General features: G+C 36.8%; 1 protein-coding gene across 1 annotated transcript in view; it reads right to left on the reverse strand.

Moving 5' to 3' along the window:
- Window positions 1–899: 899 nt before the first annotated feature.
- LOC115449202 (cyclic nucleotide-gated cation channel alpha-3) overlaps window positions 900–20,442 on the reverse strand; it is a 49,353-nt gene continuing 29,810 nt past the window's right edge. Inside the window, exons 4-11 of the mRNA XM_030176933.2 lie at window positions 16,765–16,908; window positions 7,662–7,854; window positions 6,397–6,497; window positions 6,175–6,312; window positions 4,825–4,992; window positions 4,451–4,595; window positions 4,010–4,252; window positions 900–3,486 (exon numbers count right to left, since the gene is read on the reverse strand). Coding sequence (XP_030032793.1) covers window positions 3,399–3,486; window positions 4,010–4,252; window positions 4,451–4,595; window positions 4,825–4,992; window positions 6,175–6,312; window positions 6,397–6,497; window positions 7,662–7,854; window positions 16,765–16,908 — 1,220 coding nt within the window. The 3' untranslated portion in view covers window positions 900–3,398. The remainder of the gene's footprint in view (window positions 3,487–4,009; window positions 4,253–4,450; window positions 4,596–4,824; window positions 4,993–6,174; window positions 6,313–6,396; window positions 6,498–7,661; window positions 7,855–16,764; window positions 16,909–20,442) is intronic.

The raw sequence follows: 20,442 nt of genomic DNA on the forward strand, positions 1-20,442 counted from the left end.
TAAATTATTAATTTTGTAGGAATTTTGCAAATAACTTTTAAATTAAGGTTCTTCTCAGTTATTTTAGTGTAGTTTAAGTTAAAGTCTCTTTACCATTTTTTGGGTTCAAGTAGAGTATAAAATATGTTGTGAATTGTGACACATCTAAGTAGTAATTATAAAACAGAATAAGTACCTTAGTTGTGGTAAAAAACTCACCTAATTCTGATAAAATGATATGCCATAACTATTAACAGTTGCAATTAATATTAAAACGTGTTAATATATACAAAGATATGAAGCCAGAGTTTGTTTGTTGCAGCTAACCTCAGGAACTGTTAAACCGATATAAAATTTTTGTTTCACTTATAAGCTACATTACTTTTAAGACATATAGGCTACTTTTTATCCTGGAAACATATTATTTATCCTGAAAAAACATTTCACGGAGGCGGAGCCGCATGTAAATGCTAGTTTTTTTATAAAATATAGCAAGGTCGACTGTAGATGTAAGTAGTGGGTAGGAAGTGATAACGAATGATAAATATTCCCTATGTATGGGGAATGGCGTGCGCGTTGCCAACTCTTGAATAAAGAAATGTCAAATAAAGACGAGCTGGCGCGTCGGTTTTTTTTCGCGCCAGCAACGTTACTGACCATATTATGATACTAAACAGCATAGCAGAGTCTGTCATGTCCATTTTATATCCAATTTCAATATGGATATTGTGTAAAAAAAATATGTTATACTTACCTACTTATCTATGTGGTCTGTACTAAAAAGCTTCGCATAGTTCATTTTAAAATACCTACGTAATAGTCCATATCGACCTTACGCCTATCCTTTACGTACATAAAGTAAATGTAAATAGGAATACAAATTGAAATTTATAAATAAAATCACCATTGGTATTATCATAATCTTTTTATTAACAATAAAATGAATCATGTGCGATACATAATTGAATTTCCAATTTAAGATGCACAAGCCTGGTTACTGCAAAACTACCGAACCGCGTTCCGACACCATTTTAAATAATACTCATACAATTACCGCGTTCCGTTGACTTCCACTTGTGTGAAGTTCATAAATAGCACTTATTATAATTATTACAAAAGGAATTACAATCCGTATGATCGTCTGCTGACAGCAAACTGTGGTCCGACGTGCGGCAGGGGGTGAAAGAGCACAGCGTTCAATGTCAGTGCCGCGTCGTCGAGATAACACATTAACAACGCTGCGAGAACAATAATCAATAAGTATAATATATTTTTATTAATCGTGTGGCCAAACAATGAATATAATTATATTTGGAAAATATGAACAAAATAAATCGCTGCTCTTTTTTACCCCGCGCCGCTACACTATCGTAGAATGACAAGCTTACAGTTAATATGATAAAAAGCACTTGCGTCCTCGTTAAATATATAATTATTCATCGCATAATGCATCTCTTTCATAATTTTACAATTGAGAAATATGTAAGAAGAAAAATTTATGGAATATAATAACAATAAATAAATATTTTATTTACAGTTAAAAATTTTATCGCCTATCTATTATCCCGGGGCGTTATTAAAATAAATAGTGACCGAAACAATTGATAACTTATTAACGAGTATGTAAGCAGAAGTAAACTGCATGCAGTCGAGTGAGGCAACGCACGTAGCGCAGTACCGTTACAATGTATATGTAGATTGCAAGTAATAGAGCATGGTACTGGGCGGTAGGCGCCGCGACCCAGCGAAGAGCAGGGCGCCGCGTGCTGCCACCTGACCGCTTGTTTACCATAAAAACAAATCATGATCCCTCAACAAAGCCGCGCTCCAATCCTTCCAACAATCCTTCGGGTAACTTTGGCTTTTAAAACAAATTACAGTATCAATGAAAACAGCTTACAAACACGTATCATAGATATTAGAATAAGTATTTACAATTTACTTAGTGTTGAATTACAATATTTTACTTCCACATTTTTGGTATTGTTTTGTTTCTTAATACACGAGTGAAATGAATACTATTAAAGGAACTCTGTTCAAAGGAACGGTGAAGCTTCAACAATAAAATTCATTTATGTAGACACATTAATGTAACGATTTTAAAACAAATTTAGATAAATAGAAAGAATACAAGTACAAAATGTTATTTAGTCGTCATCAATATTTTTACATTAAAACATTTTATCTACTTAATTCTTATATGGCAGTAGTAATCTTTAAATTACGAAAACTGACATGTTACCAGTTTTAAGCTACGTCTCCTTAATACATAGGTAATAATCAATTTTATATAACAAATTACAACACACTATTTTCGATTTATGTCTTCTTTAAACTGACAAAATTGTTTAAGAATCGTAATAATATTATATTTTCGAATATACATAGTTTATAAGAAATTTAGAGACAATAAAATAACTATTCCCTAGACTTCTTAATGAACAAAATGAAGGTCAGTGTAAACGTAACTTGATCGTAAATCGGTTTGGTATAATAATGTATTTCAAGTCTTCCGGGATATTACAATAATTAAAGCTCAAATTGAATGGATAAGAAAATATCCATTTCCTCTTCTATTTATGAGTTAACATAAAAACCTTACACACAGCATGTTCACTGAGCCCGTTATTGTCACTCGGAACCAATATTGATTACACGCTACACGATAACTTTTGTACACAAACGCACTAACTCGACAGTGAATTACTTCGCTGTACATAAATAACTTTAGCGGACACCCAAATAGATAACAACAAATTAGTTAGTACTGAGGAAATAACTATAGCCACTTCAACAATATTGAAGAATCCATAAATCAAACGTCCTGCGGGAAACCGAGTCATGGACTCAGTTCACGATACAACAGACAAAGAATGGACAACGCAACGTGAAGAAAACTCTCGAACTGAAGAAGCAATATATCGAGTACAAACTGCGCAGACGGCGCGGCGAGTCGGCGCAGCGCGGCGCGCCATGGGACGCGTCACGCGCGCCATCCACGTCGCGCGTACACCACACACACTAAACACCTTGATGTACCTAAACAATTTTAAATTTAAGATAATATTGTCTCAGCAAAATCTCACTCCACGACACTCGTCAAATATCAGCGAGTCGTATATATATATATAAATTTGATAAAGTTAATTCGTATTTAAATACTCCATAATAATATTATTCATAAAAACACTAAATGTTCACGGTACATTCATAGTTCACAGAGGTCACCAGAGTACGAGACAACAAGGCGAGTAACACGAGTGGACACAGATCGGCAGCCGGAGAGAGTTGTGCGGCGGGCGCGGGTGGCGCGGGGGCGACAGCGGGCCCGGCTGTCAGTAAACGGCAGAGAGCCGCAGCACCGGGAGAGGCGGCAAGGACAGCGGGCGCGCCCGCGGCCGCTCGGCTATGGCGCGCCGTTAAATGATGCTCTCGCGGTTGCGCTCGTTGTCTTCCTGGGAGCTCAACGAACTGCCGCCACATATCTGCATTTCGATCTCTTGCAACCTATTGACAAATTATCTATACTAATAGTTATACAATGTATTCAGCATGACAGCATCATCCAATTTGATCATCTCCGTTTACAGACATAAAGCTAACTGTTAGTGCCAGTGCCAACTTATGTACTATTTTCTTAATGTTTATGAAAAGATTAATATTTTGGATATTACAGAAGATAGTTTAAAATATGTAACAACCTCAGTTTTCATCTACTAGCATACAGAGTAACAGATACGGCAAAGACGCAAGCATTCACATTGTTTACGGGCAGTGAATGGCTTTTGTTTGTCTGACAATGTATTCAGTGGAATGTGGGCGCACACGAGAAGGGCAGATGTCAAAAAGTGTCATATAAACTTACGTCTTTGACAATAGCTGCCCCAGCCTACACTACAGTTATAAAGAAACATGTCCAACTAAAGAATCGAGACGAAGGAAAACAAAGCATGACGGCAAAATGTAACCGATGCTCGACGAGCTGTATATTATTAAATAAAATACAAACAGCTAGTAAGAATGAAATGACCTTTGGTCGACCTCCCACTGCTGCTGGCTGAGTTTGGCTGACATGGCGGCGTTCTCTGTTTCGACCGTGTAGAGTCGCTCGCGCAAACGCTTAATCTCGCACTCGAGCGCCTCGTGCGAGTCGAGCAGCACACGCGGCGCGAGACTGCCGGCCGCGACGCTGCCGCCGCCCGCCGCACTACTCCGCGCGCTCGACGCGCACGACGCTACGGGAGATGCTACACGAAGAGGGCTTACTGACGAACTGCCAAATCAAATAGAATTTTAAACCATTTCCGATAGCTTTAAAAACAAAATTGAAGGTACTACTGACTTTTATGACAATAACTAACAATTTAAAACAACGAAATTTTTTAAGTCAATCCCCAATAAAGTTGTACGAGATAGTACATCGTTTGCTATCCCTTAAATAATATTAAAATGCATTCGATTTACAAGTCACCTATAAAGCTGGTCCCGGTAGGAAGGCGGGTGTGAGGAGTGCAGGGGGGGCGGCACCGGCGCGGGCGGGAGCTGCATCTCCTCTATGGGCACGCGCCCGCTGGTCTCCACGAGCCCAGGCGTCGATTGACACCGCCCCATTGCCACTTCAACAAGATCATATTGTTTTACAATTATCGTAGCGTTCCATTTTGTTTGACCATTACAATAAATATACTTATTAAAATATCTAAGAAGTATTATTATTATTAAAAAAAAAGTAAACACTGATGAATGTTTACTTTTAGAAGTTCTTTTATATAGTGCATCATCTTATTTGATGAACTAAGCATTATAGAAAAGAACTTAAAAAAAAAACAAATAATATATCGATACCTTTCTCTAGTGGCGCTTTCTTATATTTCTCAAGTCTCTTGACGGCGATGGCTTCGAGGCGAACTCTGGCGGCCGGATACTCTTTCAACACGTCCCACATGTCTTTCTTGCTCAGCACGAATAGGTCCGAGTAGCCGACGGAGCGCACCGACGCTGTCCGACGGTTGCCTGTCGACGTGTCATCCACACACTCCGTGCCAACTGGTGCTCGGCCCGATAACCTCATGACCCATTCTGGCTAATGTTACACCCCTTACCTCGTCTCAGCCAAAATAGATCACAAGAACGACGGAACAACCGAGCACCGCGGCCGAAAAACACAAACAGGTTCAATTCACACAATCTCGAGAAAGACAAAAATTTATGAGAGCTAAGATAAAGCCAATATAACAATAAATAATTTATCTACCTCAATTAACGAACACGCAGGGTGGGTCAATCCGGAGCCAGTCAATAGTTCAAAAATAAATTGTTCATAAAACAATCATAACAAGCTCTCTATGGGGTTCTCAATCTGTGCTCCATTAAAAAGACAAAGCTTAGAGCAGAAAAATCGTATTTTAGTAAATAAAAAAATTAATAAGTAGTATCGTAAATTCTTAAAAGAGCTAAGCTTCTATAGTTAATGCGTAGGATATTGAAGTTAGAAAAAATAAGTTTATTAAAACTTAACCGATAGGCCAAGTCAAAATACGAAACCTGTTTTTATGTGGGTGACACTTAATCATTAGGGTAACATGCACCAAGAAGTCACGCCAAAAATACGAGGTATTCGGGGAGGATGCAAAGCGATCGGGGACACTGCCTTCAATACAACCAAAGGAGATTAAACTAAAACGCAAATTAAACATCTCACAAGACGCTACAAATCCTGGAAGAGGTTCTAACAAAAAGCCACCAATGTCGGAAATCATAATAAAAGTAAGAAAAAGCTCACCATACAATATTTCTTCGATTGAAGTATCGATATGAAAAGGAAACCGTTTATAATATAAAATAATTGAAATTATAGTCTAAAAGCGAATACTTATAAAAATCAATAGAAATTTAATTAAAAGCATTCCCTAAAATTTATTCGAAACGAGCCAATTAGCGCTAGCCTTTTGTCAAATTATCGCCTGTTTATAACACCAGGAAAGCTAAAGTGATGAGGGCGGGAATATTGACGAAGGGCAGCGATAATGACAACGTTATCGACGATGTCCCAAAACCTGTTGACGTCGCGGCCGCTCCCTCGGCCTGATTGCAGCGTCTCCTCTCAACGTTTGCTTTTCGAAACTTTTTTTGAAACATACAGAAGAATAATGGCGTGGCGTCTCGGGCCGTGGCGATATTTACCAAGTTGTTTACCTGCCGTGCCCATGTTCAGAATGGAAATTTCGCCAAAATAAGAACCCGCTTTTAGAGTTGCCAGGACGGTCTTCCCGTTGTCACCAACTACCTGCAGCTTCCCTCGGTTCACTATGTACATTTCCTTGCCGACTTCACCTACAAAACACATTTGCATGATGTTAAATCATTTACAAATAAGTCCACACATGTTGAATAACAAATAAAATAAAATGCAATTACCTTTCCTACAGATATAATCACCAGGTGAAAAAAGCACCGGCCTGAGCCTTAGGACCAACTCACATAGAAAGCCCGCTTCTGTATTCTGGAAGATTTCCACTCTGCAGGAACAAACGCAAAATTTAATTATTTTGCTCATAATACGTGCATAACATTAGCAATACAAACACTTTGTGCACGTTACGGGTTCGGACAGTAAAAACTGTTCACAAACAGGGCTCAACAAAAAGAGGAAACGTTCGCAAGAGCCATTTGGCGACAAAAATTTACGGATCGTATAAAAGTACACTTATGCATAATTCATGGACGTAAAACGTGAATGTTTCTCTTTTAATTATACATCACGGAATGTTAAGCACGAACTGCCTGATGCCGAGTAGACATCTACATTGACTGTATAAAAATTAACATCTTTATCTTTGTATGGAATAAAATATTCGATGCAGATTAAGAAATGCTACTAAGATCAATATTCAAAATTCAGACACAGGATATTTCAATAATGCGAATAATTCAAAACCAATAACTGACTACCTTCACAATTGTTGGAAACGCATAGCGAATTTCAAAAATCTGCACCAATTCCAATGTAGGTATTCAATTAATTAAATTCTATTGAATATTACATCTCGGAAGGCTGAATAGCGGAGAAATACTTGCTCAATAATATTTCACTCGATTGCCTTAAACCGAACTCAAACTAAAGACAAACTGAATTAAAGATTAAGACGTTTGGGTGCTTCCACTAATTTGCTTGATCTAGTGACAACTTCATTATACGCAGAGTTAAATTCAGGCAGTCCTTTGTTACTGTCGTTCGCAAAATCAACCTATCTATAAAGTTATTCGGCACAGCGCGGCGGCTCGGCATGATGTTACATGTCTACTCTAATTTTGATAAACATTATTCTGTGGTTTAATTCACTTCTTCTATGAATGATACAAATATTTTTACATGGATTGTTATATAAAAGACACAAAATAGCAAATATATTATAAAGCAAAGTCCACCGCCACCGCATCTATTCTCTGAACGCCATAAACTCAAAAACTATCGACACAATTTCGATGCCTTGATATGAAAATGGTTTGAGACCCTGGGAAGGACATAGGCTACTTTCATCCCGGTAAATGTATAGCGGGTCTTTTATCCTATCTAACGATAGCATTGTAGTAATTATATAATTTATGTTATATACATTTATACTTAGTATTTTTTTGGATTTTCGGATTTTATCGATAGTTGAAAAACTTGTAACAATTACCTTTTTAAGGTGTCGAGATGTACGTTAATAGCAATCTCAGCCTTCAGTTTGTCTGGTAGACAGGAAACCGCCTTCTCCTCGTCTGAGCACTTTTGTGTCAGCCACAGGTAGTCGAACCATTTGATGACCTTCACCTGCAGGTGCGTTGGCACTCGCCTCATGCGCATATACGTCTTCACACCGTCCAGTTTCGCTGCAACAATTGGAACACTTTAAAAACTAAATTTAACATTATATCCTACAACTCTATTTATGTATTATTTTTAAAATTTTGTTACCTCATTGATTTAGAGGTAGTTTCTATAGGATGGGTATCATATGTTCTGACTTCTATTCGAAATAATACACGCAAATATAAGACGGAAATAAACTCTGCAAACCAAAAACATGCTTCAGCTACACTTCAAGGAATATGAGGCTGCAACATGTTTGAACCAATATTGCATTTAGAGCGTAACTCGATAGATTTATGAAAAGACAAGTATAGATAAAGTATTCTCAATGGTGTAATAGAATCCGTTAGTTGCAGGTGTTCCAGTTTCACGGCGGCTCCGTACAACAAACTCATTCATCAGCCTTGTCACAAGTTTGCAGCGACAAAATAAAATTATACTGTTTTGTAAATCGCACTTAATCTTACCTGTCGACTACAAGCAAGCGAGTTAGACAAGTAGGGCGCCCGGAGTGTCGCTTGCTAACTTAATATCTGATGTATAATAATTGTTACTTTAACTTTGATAATGCATTTAGCGTACTTAGTGACACCTGTGTCACTCTAATATACACAATCATAAGACGAACTTGGAGGCAACGATGCGAATAGATAATACCCCTATAGATTGGAGTTGTTGTTAATCGTTCCAAATTTCAGTACTTACTTATACATAATATTATTTGTTATTCTTTGAAGCAAAGCTATGAAATTGTGTGTAGTCATGTTTATTCATATCATGCTACAAAAACGTTTAACCTAACAAAATTAAATAAACTTCTTTAAAGTAGTTTACATAGAGTTTTAACAAAACATCAAAGCGAACGTGCCGGATTAACGCAAATGGTATAATAAAAGTATCTTTTTAAAAAGAAAAAGTCTACTTTACCGGCTAAAAATCCCATTTTGTTTATAGAGAAAAACAAGGCTGTAAGGAGAAAATCTGGGAACACTCATCGGATCTAAGGCGAAGCGTAAGATCGCATCTATTAAATGGGCCTAGATTAACTTTCCAACATATTCTTACTGTCGCTCATTTACGTTATTGGCATTACGCAACTCGTGATGTAAGGAAAAATAAAGGCAGTTGTTTAGAAAATAGAACAAGCAGCTAGTTACTCGGCTATTGCGGTTCTTTATAAATTTAATAAATACTCCTGATTTTACAATTGAATACATTTAGGACCTCAACAATATCCTTAAGAACGCTCTTCAATAGAGTCAATTAAATAAAGAATAAAACAATTTACAGTAAAACCACTCATCAAATAGTTATATCAATTGAACGTGTAATAGAAGGGTAACATATACTAAATTACTAAATACAATATTATATCCAACATTTTCCAAACAAAATATACGATTTCTTGCAGCAATTACAGTGTAGGAAGCGGACAACTGAAAATTATCTAGTTTAATGATATTAGAAATGACAAACTCGGACACCGCAAATTATTTTAGGGATGCTTTTAGTTTTCTCTTTAAAATATTGTAAAATAATGTATTTATGTCACTAGATCTTGGTATAATTCTTTATATAGTATAATAATAACCATGTAATTTGATGCGTAATAATTTATACTCTTACCAAAGTCACGGTATCAATTATCGTTCAGAATATGTAGGTCATTATAGTCAGCCATAATTCAAATGTTAGTATTTTAAACAATGTTAGTACATTACATCTTATTAATATCTTATTCGATAATATTAAGCGAGAGTTTGATATGAAGATGTTTGTACGAAATAAGTGCAGAAACATCTGGATGGATTTTAATGATCTTTTGCAACTAGATAGACTCAACCTTGAATAAACATACGAATAGGCTATTTTTACCCCGAAAAGGACAGAGTGGAACTTTTGATATCATACGTCGTTTATAAAAGAAGTTTAAGCCGCACCCTTCAAAAGTGGACAGCAGAAAGCCTTTAAAAATCAGTTTAATGATATTGAAAAATTTCAAGTTACCGTTTAATTTTCTTCTACCGTAAATGTAAAAATAAAGTTTCCCGTGCAGATTAAAAATACATGCGATTTTACTATGTTGAGAGCGGTGCGCGTTATTTTATACAATGCTTTTATCGTGAAATAATATTTTTGGCGTGACAATATTTTTAACGAAAAAGAATTTTAAATTTATAAAAGGCTTTTAGCTCAATAAGTGAAATTATCATAATGTAGTTAGAGACAGGCTTGTGCCATTGTACCCTACTACAATGGCATGAAGAACGATAAATGAAAACCTACGTAAAAGCCTACGTTTGAAAAGCGCCAATCCAAATCGAACTCGTGTGGCCAGTGAGCCATAAAATCCGAAAAACTTTAAAACCGAGAAGAGCTATGAAATACCATTCACGTTTAAAAATGCAGTTCGAAAACTTTTGAAAAATATGTCAAGCCATCAAGTGGAAATACTTAACCGTGGCATAAATTAAATTTTTACCAAATAAATTTGAAAATCAATAATGAATTCATATGGAAAAAAATCAGTTCGAAAACTCATTACAAAGAATTAAATCCGGGATGTAAAGGTGCACGTTGGAATAAAGAAGCCAAGCTAATCACTCTCCAGTAAGAGGTGGATCAAAGTGTACCAAATAACTTTATACTAATCGATTCTTATTGGAAAACCGAACGGCTACACTGAAATGCAAACGCAAACGTGTTAGAAAACTTTTATGATATAATATCGCTTATCAATCTAAAATGTCATCGAAATCAATTTTAAATAAATTAAGTATAAATAAATATACTGACTTATCCAGAATACTACTGGATTGGAAATTAACGAACTACACTAAATCGAAATATATCTAAAAGTGCAATACGATTTTGAAAAGTGCAACATAACTTATTTGATCTTTCTTTACTAGTGGAAACTGGAAACTACTTTGGCGGCAATAATTTAGTAGAAACAAAATAAAAACCTACAATGTAAAAAAAATACAGATTTAGTGAAAGATTTTCTTTTATATTTTTATTTCCATGTCTTGGTACGATCAGCAACTAATTTACAAAACACCTGAACATTGAAACGGATCATAAATCACTTACCAAAGAAGAGTACAGATTAAGGTTATCATTTCAATATGGATACCAAAGTAAAGGATTGGCTGAAAAAATATGAAAAAGAAACTGACGTTTACGCTTTGAATCCTTCCAAAGAGAATCTCCTGCCACAATAATTTTGAATTTACACATTTGTTCCTTAAACCGGCCAGTGCTCTATAAAATAGGATATTTAAAATGTAACTAACCTATTCCTATTAATGTTAAAATATTACTTACTAATATATTATGATGTTTTGTCCGTACTTAAAAATTTATAATTCTGGTTATTAACTTCAATGTATACTATTATATAATTATATAAACCTGAAGAGTTTGTTTGTTTGAATGCGCTAAACTCAGGAACTGCTTAACCGATTTTAAAATATTTCACTAATAGGAAGCTACATTACTCTTAAGCGCTATATGCTACTTTCTATCCCGGGTAAATATAAAGCAAGACTTTAGTCCTTGAAGAACATTTTCACGCAGGCGGGGTAGCGAGCCAAAGCTAGTATGTTATAAAATAACAATTTAATTGAAATTCTGGACTGTTGAAAAAAAAGCTTGTATATAAAACAAAGAATTTGCTAATTTCAGCCACATTTGTATTTACTACAGATCATAAATAATTGTCGCTAGTAATGTTTAGGAGTGAATGGTTTGACAGCGTTCGGCTACTTTTGTAGTTCAATTATGTCAAGTTGTTTTGTCTTTAAATTAATCAGTAACTTATGGTAAATGATAATGATTAGGAAATATTGGAAACAAATTATGTTCAACGACTTCTGTTGCTGACTGTACCTTATTAAATAATTTAATATTATTTTCATGCAGAACATAAACATTTAAAACGATTTCCTACTTGTAAAATAAAAACTCCGTTTATATCAAAATATTTATAGTTCCCCAAACATCACCCTCTAAAACGCCAACAATTCAACAAAACTATGAGCATTAAAAACGCCATTGGCACCGCAAAGGGACGCGTTCATATTATTCCAACGGTGGCGGTAAACATTTGACATGAAACTTTTACCACATGCTCGCCAAACTCGAAAGTAACTTTCCATTGAACGAGTCTAGCCAATGCCAATAAAAATTATGGAACATTTTACGTTCCCGGTTCCCTGCAAACGTTGAGTGTCTGGAAAGAATTCTGTACTAACTAACTGACACATTATTTAAAACACTGGCTTCAGTAACATAAATAAATAATCACTTTTCTCTATTATAGAATCTTGAGCAATTTAATAAAACAATTATTTTATGCAACGAAAGAAAAAAGTGTACCTAACCCTTCCCGAAACATTCATAGCTACGAATCAACTTTATTTCATTTTGCAGATGCCATTGCATGTAATTCAAAACATTTAATTAAAGGACATTGTTTCGGCTAGTGAGTCTAAGCAAGCGAGACAAGGGACAGCAGTTTACGAACGCAAACATTAAACGTGCCTACACAAAAATGAGCCCTCTTTGGAACACTTCAACCCTTTACTTTGTATAAAGTGAACGAGGAGTTATTAGTACCCCGACATTTGAAGTAATTTAATCTTCCTCAAACATAGTGGCGGGAGTGCGGTCGGAGCCGGCCTCGCCGCCAAGCGACGCCAACCGCCGTGACGCCGCGCCATCCGCTCGGACCTAAGCCACGTGCGCCCCTCGCTACATTACATTCTGTTTCACCATACTTTTGGGAACTCAGCAAAATGAACCTTGTTAATTTTGCAAAACGTTATGTTTCGTTAAATGATGAATATTAAGTCAGCGTCGAGCAAAACGCGAATATTTTCGAAACAAAATTATAGGGTAATGAATGCTGTCCCTAGAGCTTTTTGGCATAAATTTCAAATATAGACGGTATCAGTGGAGATAATTCTTAATTGTATACTGTCGATGTTACAGTATGTAAATGTTTCGTAAACATGTTAACAATGGACAAAACTTAAATAAAAAATAAGATACGTTTGTATTTTATTAAATAAACCAGAGTCAAAAAGGTAAATTATTATTCAATATCATAGTACCTACTACTTACTAAGGCTATAAAATTGCGTCGAAAAATTTTGAAATAGGGCCTGGTGAAATTTAATTAAAAGTACTTCTCCTAACAGTAAATTCATTAGGAAAAAAATGTAGCTTCGTATACTTTCGTTGCATTAAATAAAATATAAATGACATACTTATACACAATAGTGCACACACTACTATATACCAGAGGGTAGTCCCTCTTATATATTCAATTCAATTGCAATATAATATAACACAATAGGGTTATTTCCAGAGTTTAAATTCGTACAGTATTTAATATATACCAGAAAAATATGAAAAATAAATTCTTCTGTGATATCAGTAAAAACATAGCAGTTATTCATATTTTAAATATTGTTGTGAGCAAAAGTAGGGACGTGGTAGGGTTATCGCGTTATTTATAACTTCTATTTGTTATTTCAAAGTTTTATAACTTATCAATTACTTATTGCTGGTTTTTTCCATTACATTTTGGATGACATACGTTTTTCATAAATGTATTTAAAAAAAAGTAACCAACTACACCATTTATAGCGCGTTGAATATAAAATAAATGTCGAGATAATAACAATTAGAACATAATAGCAATAAAATAATACCGATAGATGTGTTGAACGAAACATTAAGAAACATCTGTCTATATTTATAAAACTATACAAACAAACATAAGCTTTCGCACAAAAACAACGTTTCATCCGTAAGACCTTCTGTTTTCTCGTATTATGTAAAATGTGGAATATAAACAAGGTAGGTAGTGTGAAGCAACGGCTGCGTACACAGTTTGATGACAGGACGCATCTAGCAATTTGAATATAAACTAGGCACTTAGTGTAGGAGCAAGTGCATGCAATTGTTTACACTAGGTCCGCCTCGATCGGTCGGCCGCTCGGTCGATCCTACGACGACAATTCCTGACTCCCTATTGGATTCCTGCTAAACCTGCATCCAAAATATATCAAACACGTCCACAAACATTAACAAACCACTCTGATTTCTCGCTATCTGTCGACATCAAACCAGACCACGTACTTGTGTGAGTACGTTTCGCTCTGCTCTCAAATTCCCTTTATGCTTACTCATAAATCTTTTCACACACCCCCATACACGCGACCGATCCCATGTACATTTATCTTGCCTACAGAGTACAGACCCAGATCTTTTGTCGTCTTCATTCTAAATTAGCCTGTGTAGATCTAAAGCATTTTAAATTTCAGGTCACAACTTTTAAAGGAATACATTACATGAGATATCAGATAGGTTATAGGTATATTGCGTTCATCACGTTTAATGTTATAATAATTAGAATAGGGGTAATTACTATTTGTTTTTTAACAAAACGTGTTTACCATAAATGTAGGTTTATTGAATTTTAGAATTTAAATTACATTAACATTAATTACTACGATGATTTATGGAATTATCAAAAGCGTCAAAATATTTAAAAATAATAAGAATTAAATCTTCAATACCATTGTGATTCCATAATAACAAAAACGCCAATACCATTTACGATAAAAACATAATGTTAACACGAAATTAGAAACTCACATGAGTACAGAGGAAATAGCCTAAATACATTTAAAGGAATCAAAGGAAATAAAAGTAAAACATTTAGTGACATTACCAGAATAAATATTGAATAGTGGAAGAGGGAAAGTTACACAAGTATACTTGATGTCGTATTTGCCGAAGTTAGGGGTCGCGGCCAAAGCGCAGTCACGGACTTTACGCTCAAACGAGTTAAAAATAAAACGCCACGTACAAACCGGCCTGCCTATCAACGATATATTCCCGTTTTATTAAGAGATTTTAATTAACATGAATGAATGTTATCGACACTCAATAACCGTGTTAATTAAATAAACGTGTGATTGAATCTACTGTGGCCGTAACAGTATTTTAAAGCAAATAATATTTTCAATTCAAAACGTTATTTCTCTAGATTTATGTTAATAAGATGAATAAAGAAGTTTTAGATTAAAATCGTTTAAGTATCACATGTTATTTGTATTTTTTTTAAGGATCTGACTGAATTCCGCCTGTGTTCCAGATAACAAAAATCTCGTTATTATAATAATATGGATATTTGCGTCTAATTTTCAATAATAACATAAAATCAAACACTGTCAATAGACCTGTCAAAAGATTCAATATTGTAAAAATTTTTTAGTCAATCAATGATGTATTGATTTACATAGTTGAATAAAATACATTAATTAAGACAAATAGATGAAATGTGGAGGTCTCGGATATTCTGACCGGATACAAGCGGCTCAGAGAGTCTGTTCTGTGTGTGTGGAGCCGGCAGCGTGAGCACCAGAACAGAGGCTGTGCCGCCAACGCCGGGACCGGACAAACAACGCGAACATCAATTATAATTGTCGAATGGTAGGCTCGAGCGGCGAACGGCGAACGACGGCGGCGAGCGGCAAACGGCGAGCGGCGGCGGGCGCATGGGGCGCGGATCGATGTCGGGCGGACGCGCGCGGGACGCGCACTCCCGTTGGGATGGGGCGCGGCGCCCGACTTTCGCCGAGCTATTTATAGCATTCAAGCCGCTGACCTATTTCGCTGCAGCGCCGCCGAGGAAGGTCACGGATTCAGCCTGCTTTCTGCCATAGCGGCGCCATTGTCTTTTCAACCGAGCTGCAGCGCTAATTAAAGTTGTTGACACTTTGCCACCGCCTCTGTGTTTAAAATACACGTCCTATCCTTGCTATCTGTCTATCGATCACAAACAAGATCGTACCGAAGGTCTTTGGGATGGCACGACAAAGGAACACTCGGCAGAAATGCTTAAAGTTATCAAGGTGGTTAATATAGTTTTATTGAGATGAATGGGTCGGTTTGTAGTCGCGGCGCGGTGCGGCGGTCGGGCGGATGAAAGCGAGCGACGACACACGTAGAGGTGTCGGCGGCGGCGGTGTCGGTGGTGGCGGCGGAGGCACGTGCCCGCACGTTTACCTGCTTAGTACGCTAATGTGACAGCCGCGCCACGCCGAGTCGCCCCTTGCCCGACATTGTCGCACGACCTATTTGAACCTCCTCACGCGCTCACATGATTTATCGTGTTAACTACCTAATGTATCACGGAGATTGAAACTCGGTAAAACCGCTCTACGACGCGGATATTTCTGTTACTGTTATAAATAAAACTCAACATTTCTTCTATTACTTTTCGCGTATAAATGGCAGTTCAATAAATGATAACATTAATTTATTAATTGAAAGCACCAAGGGTGTTTTAAACATAACTGGATATAGAACATTAAATGAGGAGCTGGGGACTGTGCCAAGAAATATACGCGATAATTTTATATGAGGGTACACAGGGAGGATCCCGCCTGCGCAGGCCCCGGCGCTCTCTAACTTAACTATATCGTTTGTGCTAAATTTATTATTGTGAATAAATAAGTTCTTAGTAATAAATAAGTTTTTTTGCTCGGGCATTTATTTTTGACTTTAAATTGAAAATTCCTAAGGCGGGTCGAAATTGTTTGGGTATTACCATAAACTGCCTAGCCATATCGGTTTTGCAACAAGTCTTTTAATATGGTTACGCCGACCCATTGGTGGAAAAAAAATATATTCGAATCATTTTTTCTAGCCATTTCAATATATTAGGATGTTAAAAAAGATATTTAGTCTTCCTTTGACGAAACGGAGATCAATAGGAGCCAACAATAACTTCAATAACCGTACGCAATGCATACACATTATATTTTTTTTCAACGCATCACCCCCGACGAGTTAGTGTAACAGCTCAATTCAGAAAATTAATCAGTACTTAGCTATAAAAATATACTCACCCTGAAACTCCTTTCTGGCGGTGCTGACGGAGGTGACGATGTTAGCCACGTGGCCCAGCACCGTGGCGAACAACAACAGCCCGAACAGCAACTGCGCTATCACGAACACGTACTCGCCTTTACTGCGCGGCCGCGGCAAGTCACCTGTACAGCATCATTCATTAGACAAAATACTAATATAAATCTACTAAAGGTTGTTTCTGAACACATTAAAAATTGCCGTCATTGACTAAAGAGATAAGTTGATTAATTTCTCTATTCATAATGTAACAACTTATTCAATGGATAACTTTGATGTGACAATTGAAAAACCAACCCTTAGACGTTCTCAGTATCAAAGGATACGGGTCATCCAGAAGTGAGTAACAATACAGGGTCAGAATTACTATAGTATATAATCTAAATTAAAATTATAGTTAGTGATGATGTTCGAATGTTCATTAAGTCATCAAGCATTATCTGCTGAACGTATTTGTATGAAATTCAGCACATAAACAGGTATTTTTATTCCAGTTTAAGACTCGAGGCTATCTATAAGCAGAAGCTAGTATATAGGTAATAATCTCGTCACTATATTTGTACGGGCAAGCACGTACAAATTGTATCATCAGCATTTTACGCCGTTTGAATTGTCATAGTATCATAATATTGTCCAATCAGTTCGCATTCGGTCATCAATCATTCCGCGCGTACTCATTATCATTTTATCAAAGTATTTCAATATATATATTTTCTATCAAAAAAGGACTTTCTCTCATTCTCACAAACAATAATATCATTCTATCATAAAGATACTGTACGCACCGTACATAACTTTTGGTCCTTCGAGCATTTTGGCTTACCGAAATAAAAAGCCACGTGTATGAATCAGTAAAAACGTGGACTCAGTGCAACGTGACTCTGTGTTACATGTGAGTGGACTGTGCTATCAGAGGATATATCAGCATTTATCATAAGCATCTTCTATCAACATCAACCGCCGTTCCCGGGAAGCAATCAGCAGCCCAGGATCTTATCATATATCAGCATATTTCAAGTAAGATTGTTCTATTTTTAATATCACATCAAATTATATCATATCAAGATGTCCAACACGGAGGATCTATTAGCAACTCAAGAGCAAATTTCCGCTGCCATTGAGCAAACCTATACAAATTTCAAAAAAGATGGGGCAGACCGGAAAACTGCTGAATATATCAAGCGTCGCCTCGATACGCTTGATAGTTACTGGCACGAATATCAAACAAATCATGTTAAGCTGTGTGGATTAGGTATCAAGTCTCATAGTTATTTTACGTCTAACCAATTCGAATTAACGAAAGATAGGTTCCTCAACATAAGAGGAGTTATTGAAAACTATCAGCCGAGGGAGGAGAGCAGGCCCTCCACCCTCTTATCAAACCAGCTACACCGCTGGCCATTCCAAGCGGTCAACCGCCTCTGGGACAGGGTTCATCGGCTCAGTCTCGTGGCATCAACAGCAAAACCGATGAAATGCTGCGCAAGCAAAGCAGTAACTTTAAGGCGTTTGAACACACCGTATCAAATATCAATATCGAGCAAATATCCGAAAAATGGGAGTTTGATCACCTTCTACGCTCTATCGAAACTCGTTGGTCAGCTATAGATTCCGCTCATTGGGAATTGGACAGCGAATTATGCGGTAGGGACCCGAAGTACGAAGCAACTTTTTTCAAATATGAAAAAATATATAAAGACATCATAACCTCTATCAACAAAAAGATGTGGTCTGTGACACATACTGAACAGTCAACCCCACAGTTAGATGTGCCAAACTTCAGTGGCAATTATCATCAGTGGACTTCCTTCAAGGATCTTTTCACGGAATCTATTCACAAGAATCCTACTCTTTCAAATGCACAGAAGATGCAGTTTCTCAAATCAAAAGTGCGAGGGAAGCCGAGAGGCTCATCCAGCATCTATCAATATCATCAGACAATTATTCCATCTGTTGGGAAATTTTAAACCGCAGATATAATAACAACAGATTAATTTTAAATTCGCTCATAGAACTCATACTCAGCATCCCTGTCGTGCCAAGATCATCATTGTATCACATCAAGAAAATGCATGACACTGTTCTAGAAAGTCTCAACGCTATCAGAAACTTAGGAATAGATGTAGACGCATGGGATCCATTACTCATCCATCTTTTATGTCAAAAATTAGATGCAGAAACCCATAACGAATATATCGCATCAGTAAAAATCCGCGAGACATACCAAATTTGCAAGAATTTTTAGCGTATCTAGAGAGTACTTTTACCACCCTGGAGTCTTCAAGTCGCAAGCAGATTAACAAGTCTATGACACGCAACAGCGGTCAAAATTATCGACCAACTCAGGGCATAAATATCATAGTTCAAACAATATCAATGTGAAGCAATCAACATCGACACAAGGTCGCAGCACATTGCAACTTGGAAACACCAAGAATGTACATTTAACAAAATTTTATAAATGTCCTATTTGTAAAACAAACGATCATGGAATTTTTTACTGTCAACAATTTTTACAAATGTCGCCTGTACATAAACGCAGAACCGTATCGAAACTGAATTTATGCCAAAATGGTCTCTATTGTCACCAAGGCAAAGAGTGCATTTCCAACAAAACCTGTCGTGAGTGCAATCAAATGCATAACACGCTATTGCATGACGCGTTTGTGCAACCCGATCAAAGTTCAAGCGCGGTACCATCAAAGAACACTATGAAATCGGAATCCACGCAAGCGGTCCGAACTAACACTCACGTGTCACAGCAAGACATACCCGAGATACTTTTGGCCACTGCTATGGTCAAGGTTCAAACCCCGGATGGATCATACTTGAAAATGCGTGCTTTATTAGATCAAGGCTCGCAAGCTTCACTCATAACTGAGAATGGAGCACAATTGTTGGGGCTGCCACGTCAAAAATGCCAAGGTGTAATCTTTGGAGTCGGTGCAAAGGAAAGTAACTGCAAAGGACTAATGCATATCAAATGTTCAGCAATGAACAATAGTTTTGACTTTGACACAGACGTTTACATAATGAAAAATTTAATCAAGAATCTACCAAGTCACTCATTCACAAAACCAGCTTGGTCTTTCTTGGATAATCTTACACTCGCAGATCCTGAATTTAATATCAGTCGTCCAGTCGACCTTCTTTTAGGAGCTGATATTTATTCATTAGTTTTATTGGACGGAATATGCAGAGGAGATCAAGTTTCCCTATTGCGCAAAACACGCGCCTAGGTTGGATTTTAAGCGGCAGCGCAGAAAACACTCAATGCAATATCGTTTTAAATAACATAGACAAAATTCAACAATTTTGGGAGATTGAAGATATTGCTGAAGAATCACACATATCGGCGGCAGACCAGCAGTGCATCGAATACTACCAGCAGACCACTACTCGACGAGATGACGGTCGATACGTAGTAAGGCTACCAATGAAGAGCAATTTCGAAAAGGATCTAGGAAGTTCAAAGGGAAAGGCTCTCGCCCAATTTCGAACGTTAGAACGAAAATTTATTCAACAAGAAAATATGGAAAAAGATTATAAATTATTTATGCAGGAATATCAATCATTAGGTCACATGAAGCTCGCCGCGAGTAACACGAAACCCGACTGCCATATGACGCATCATAGCGTACAGCGCACCGAGTCAACAA

This window comes from Manduca sexta, chromosome 28 (assembly GCF_014839805.1).
Source record: "Manduca sexta isolate Smith_Timp_Sample1 chromosome 28, JHU_Msex_v1.0, whole genome shotgun sequence".
NCBI classification, from domain to species: domain Eukaryota; kingdom Metazoa; phylum Arthropoda; class Insecta; order Lepidoptera; family Sphingidae; genus Manduca; species Manduca sexta.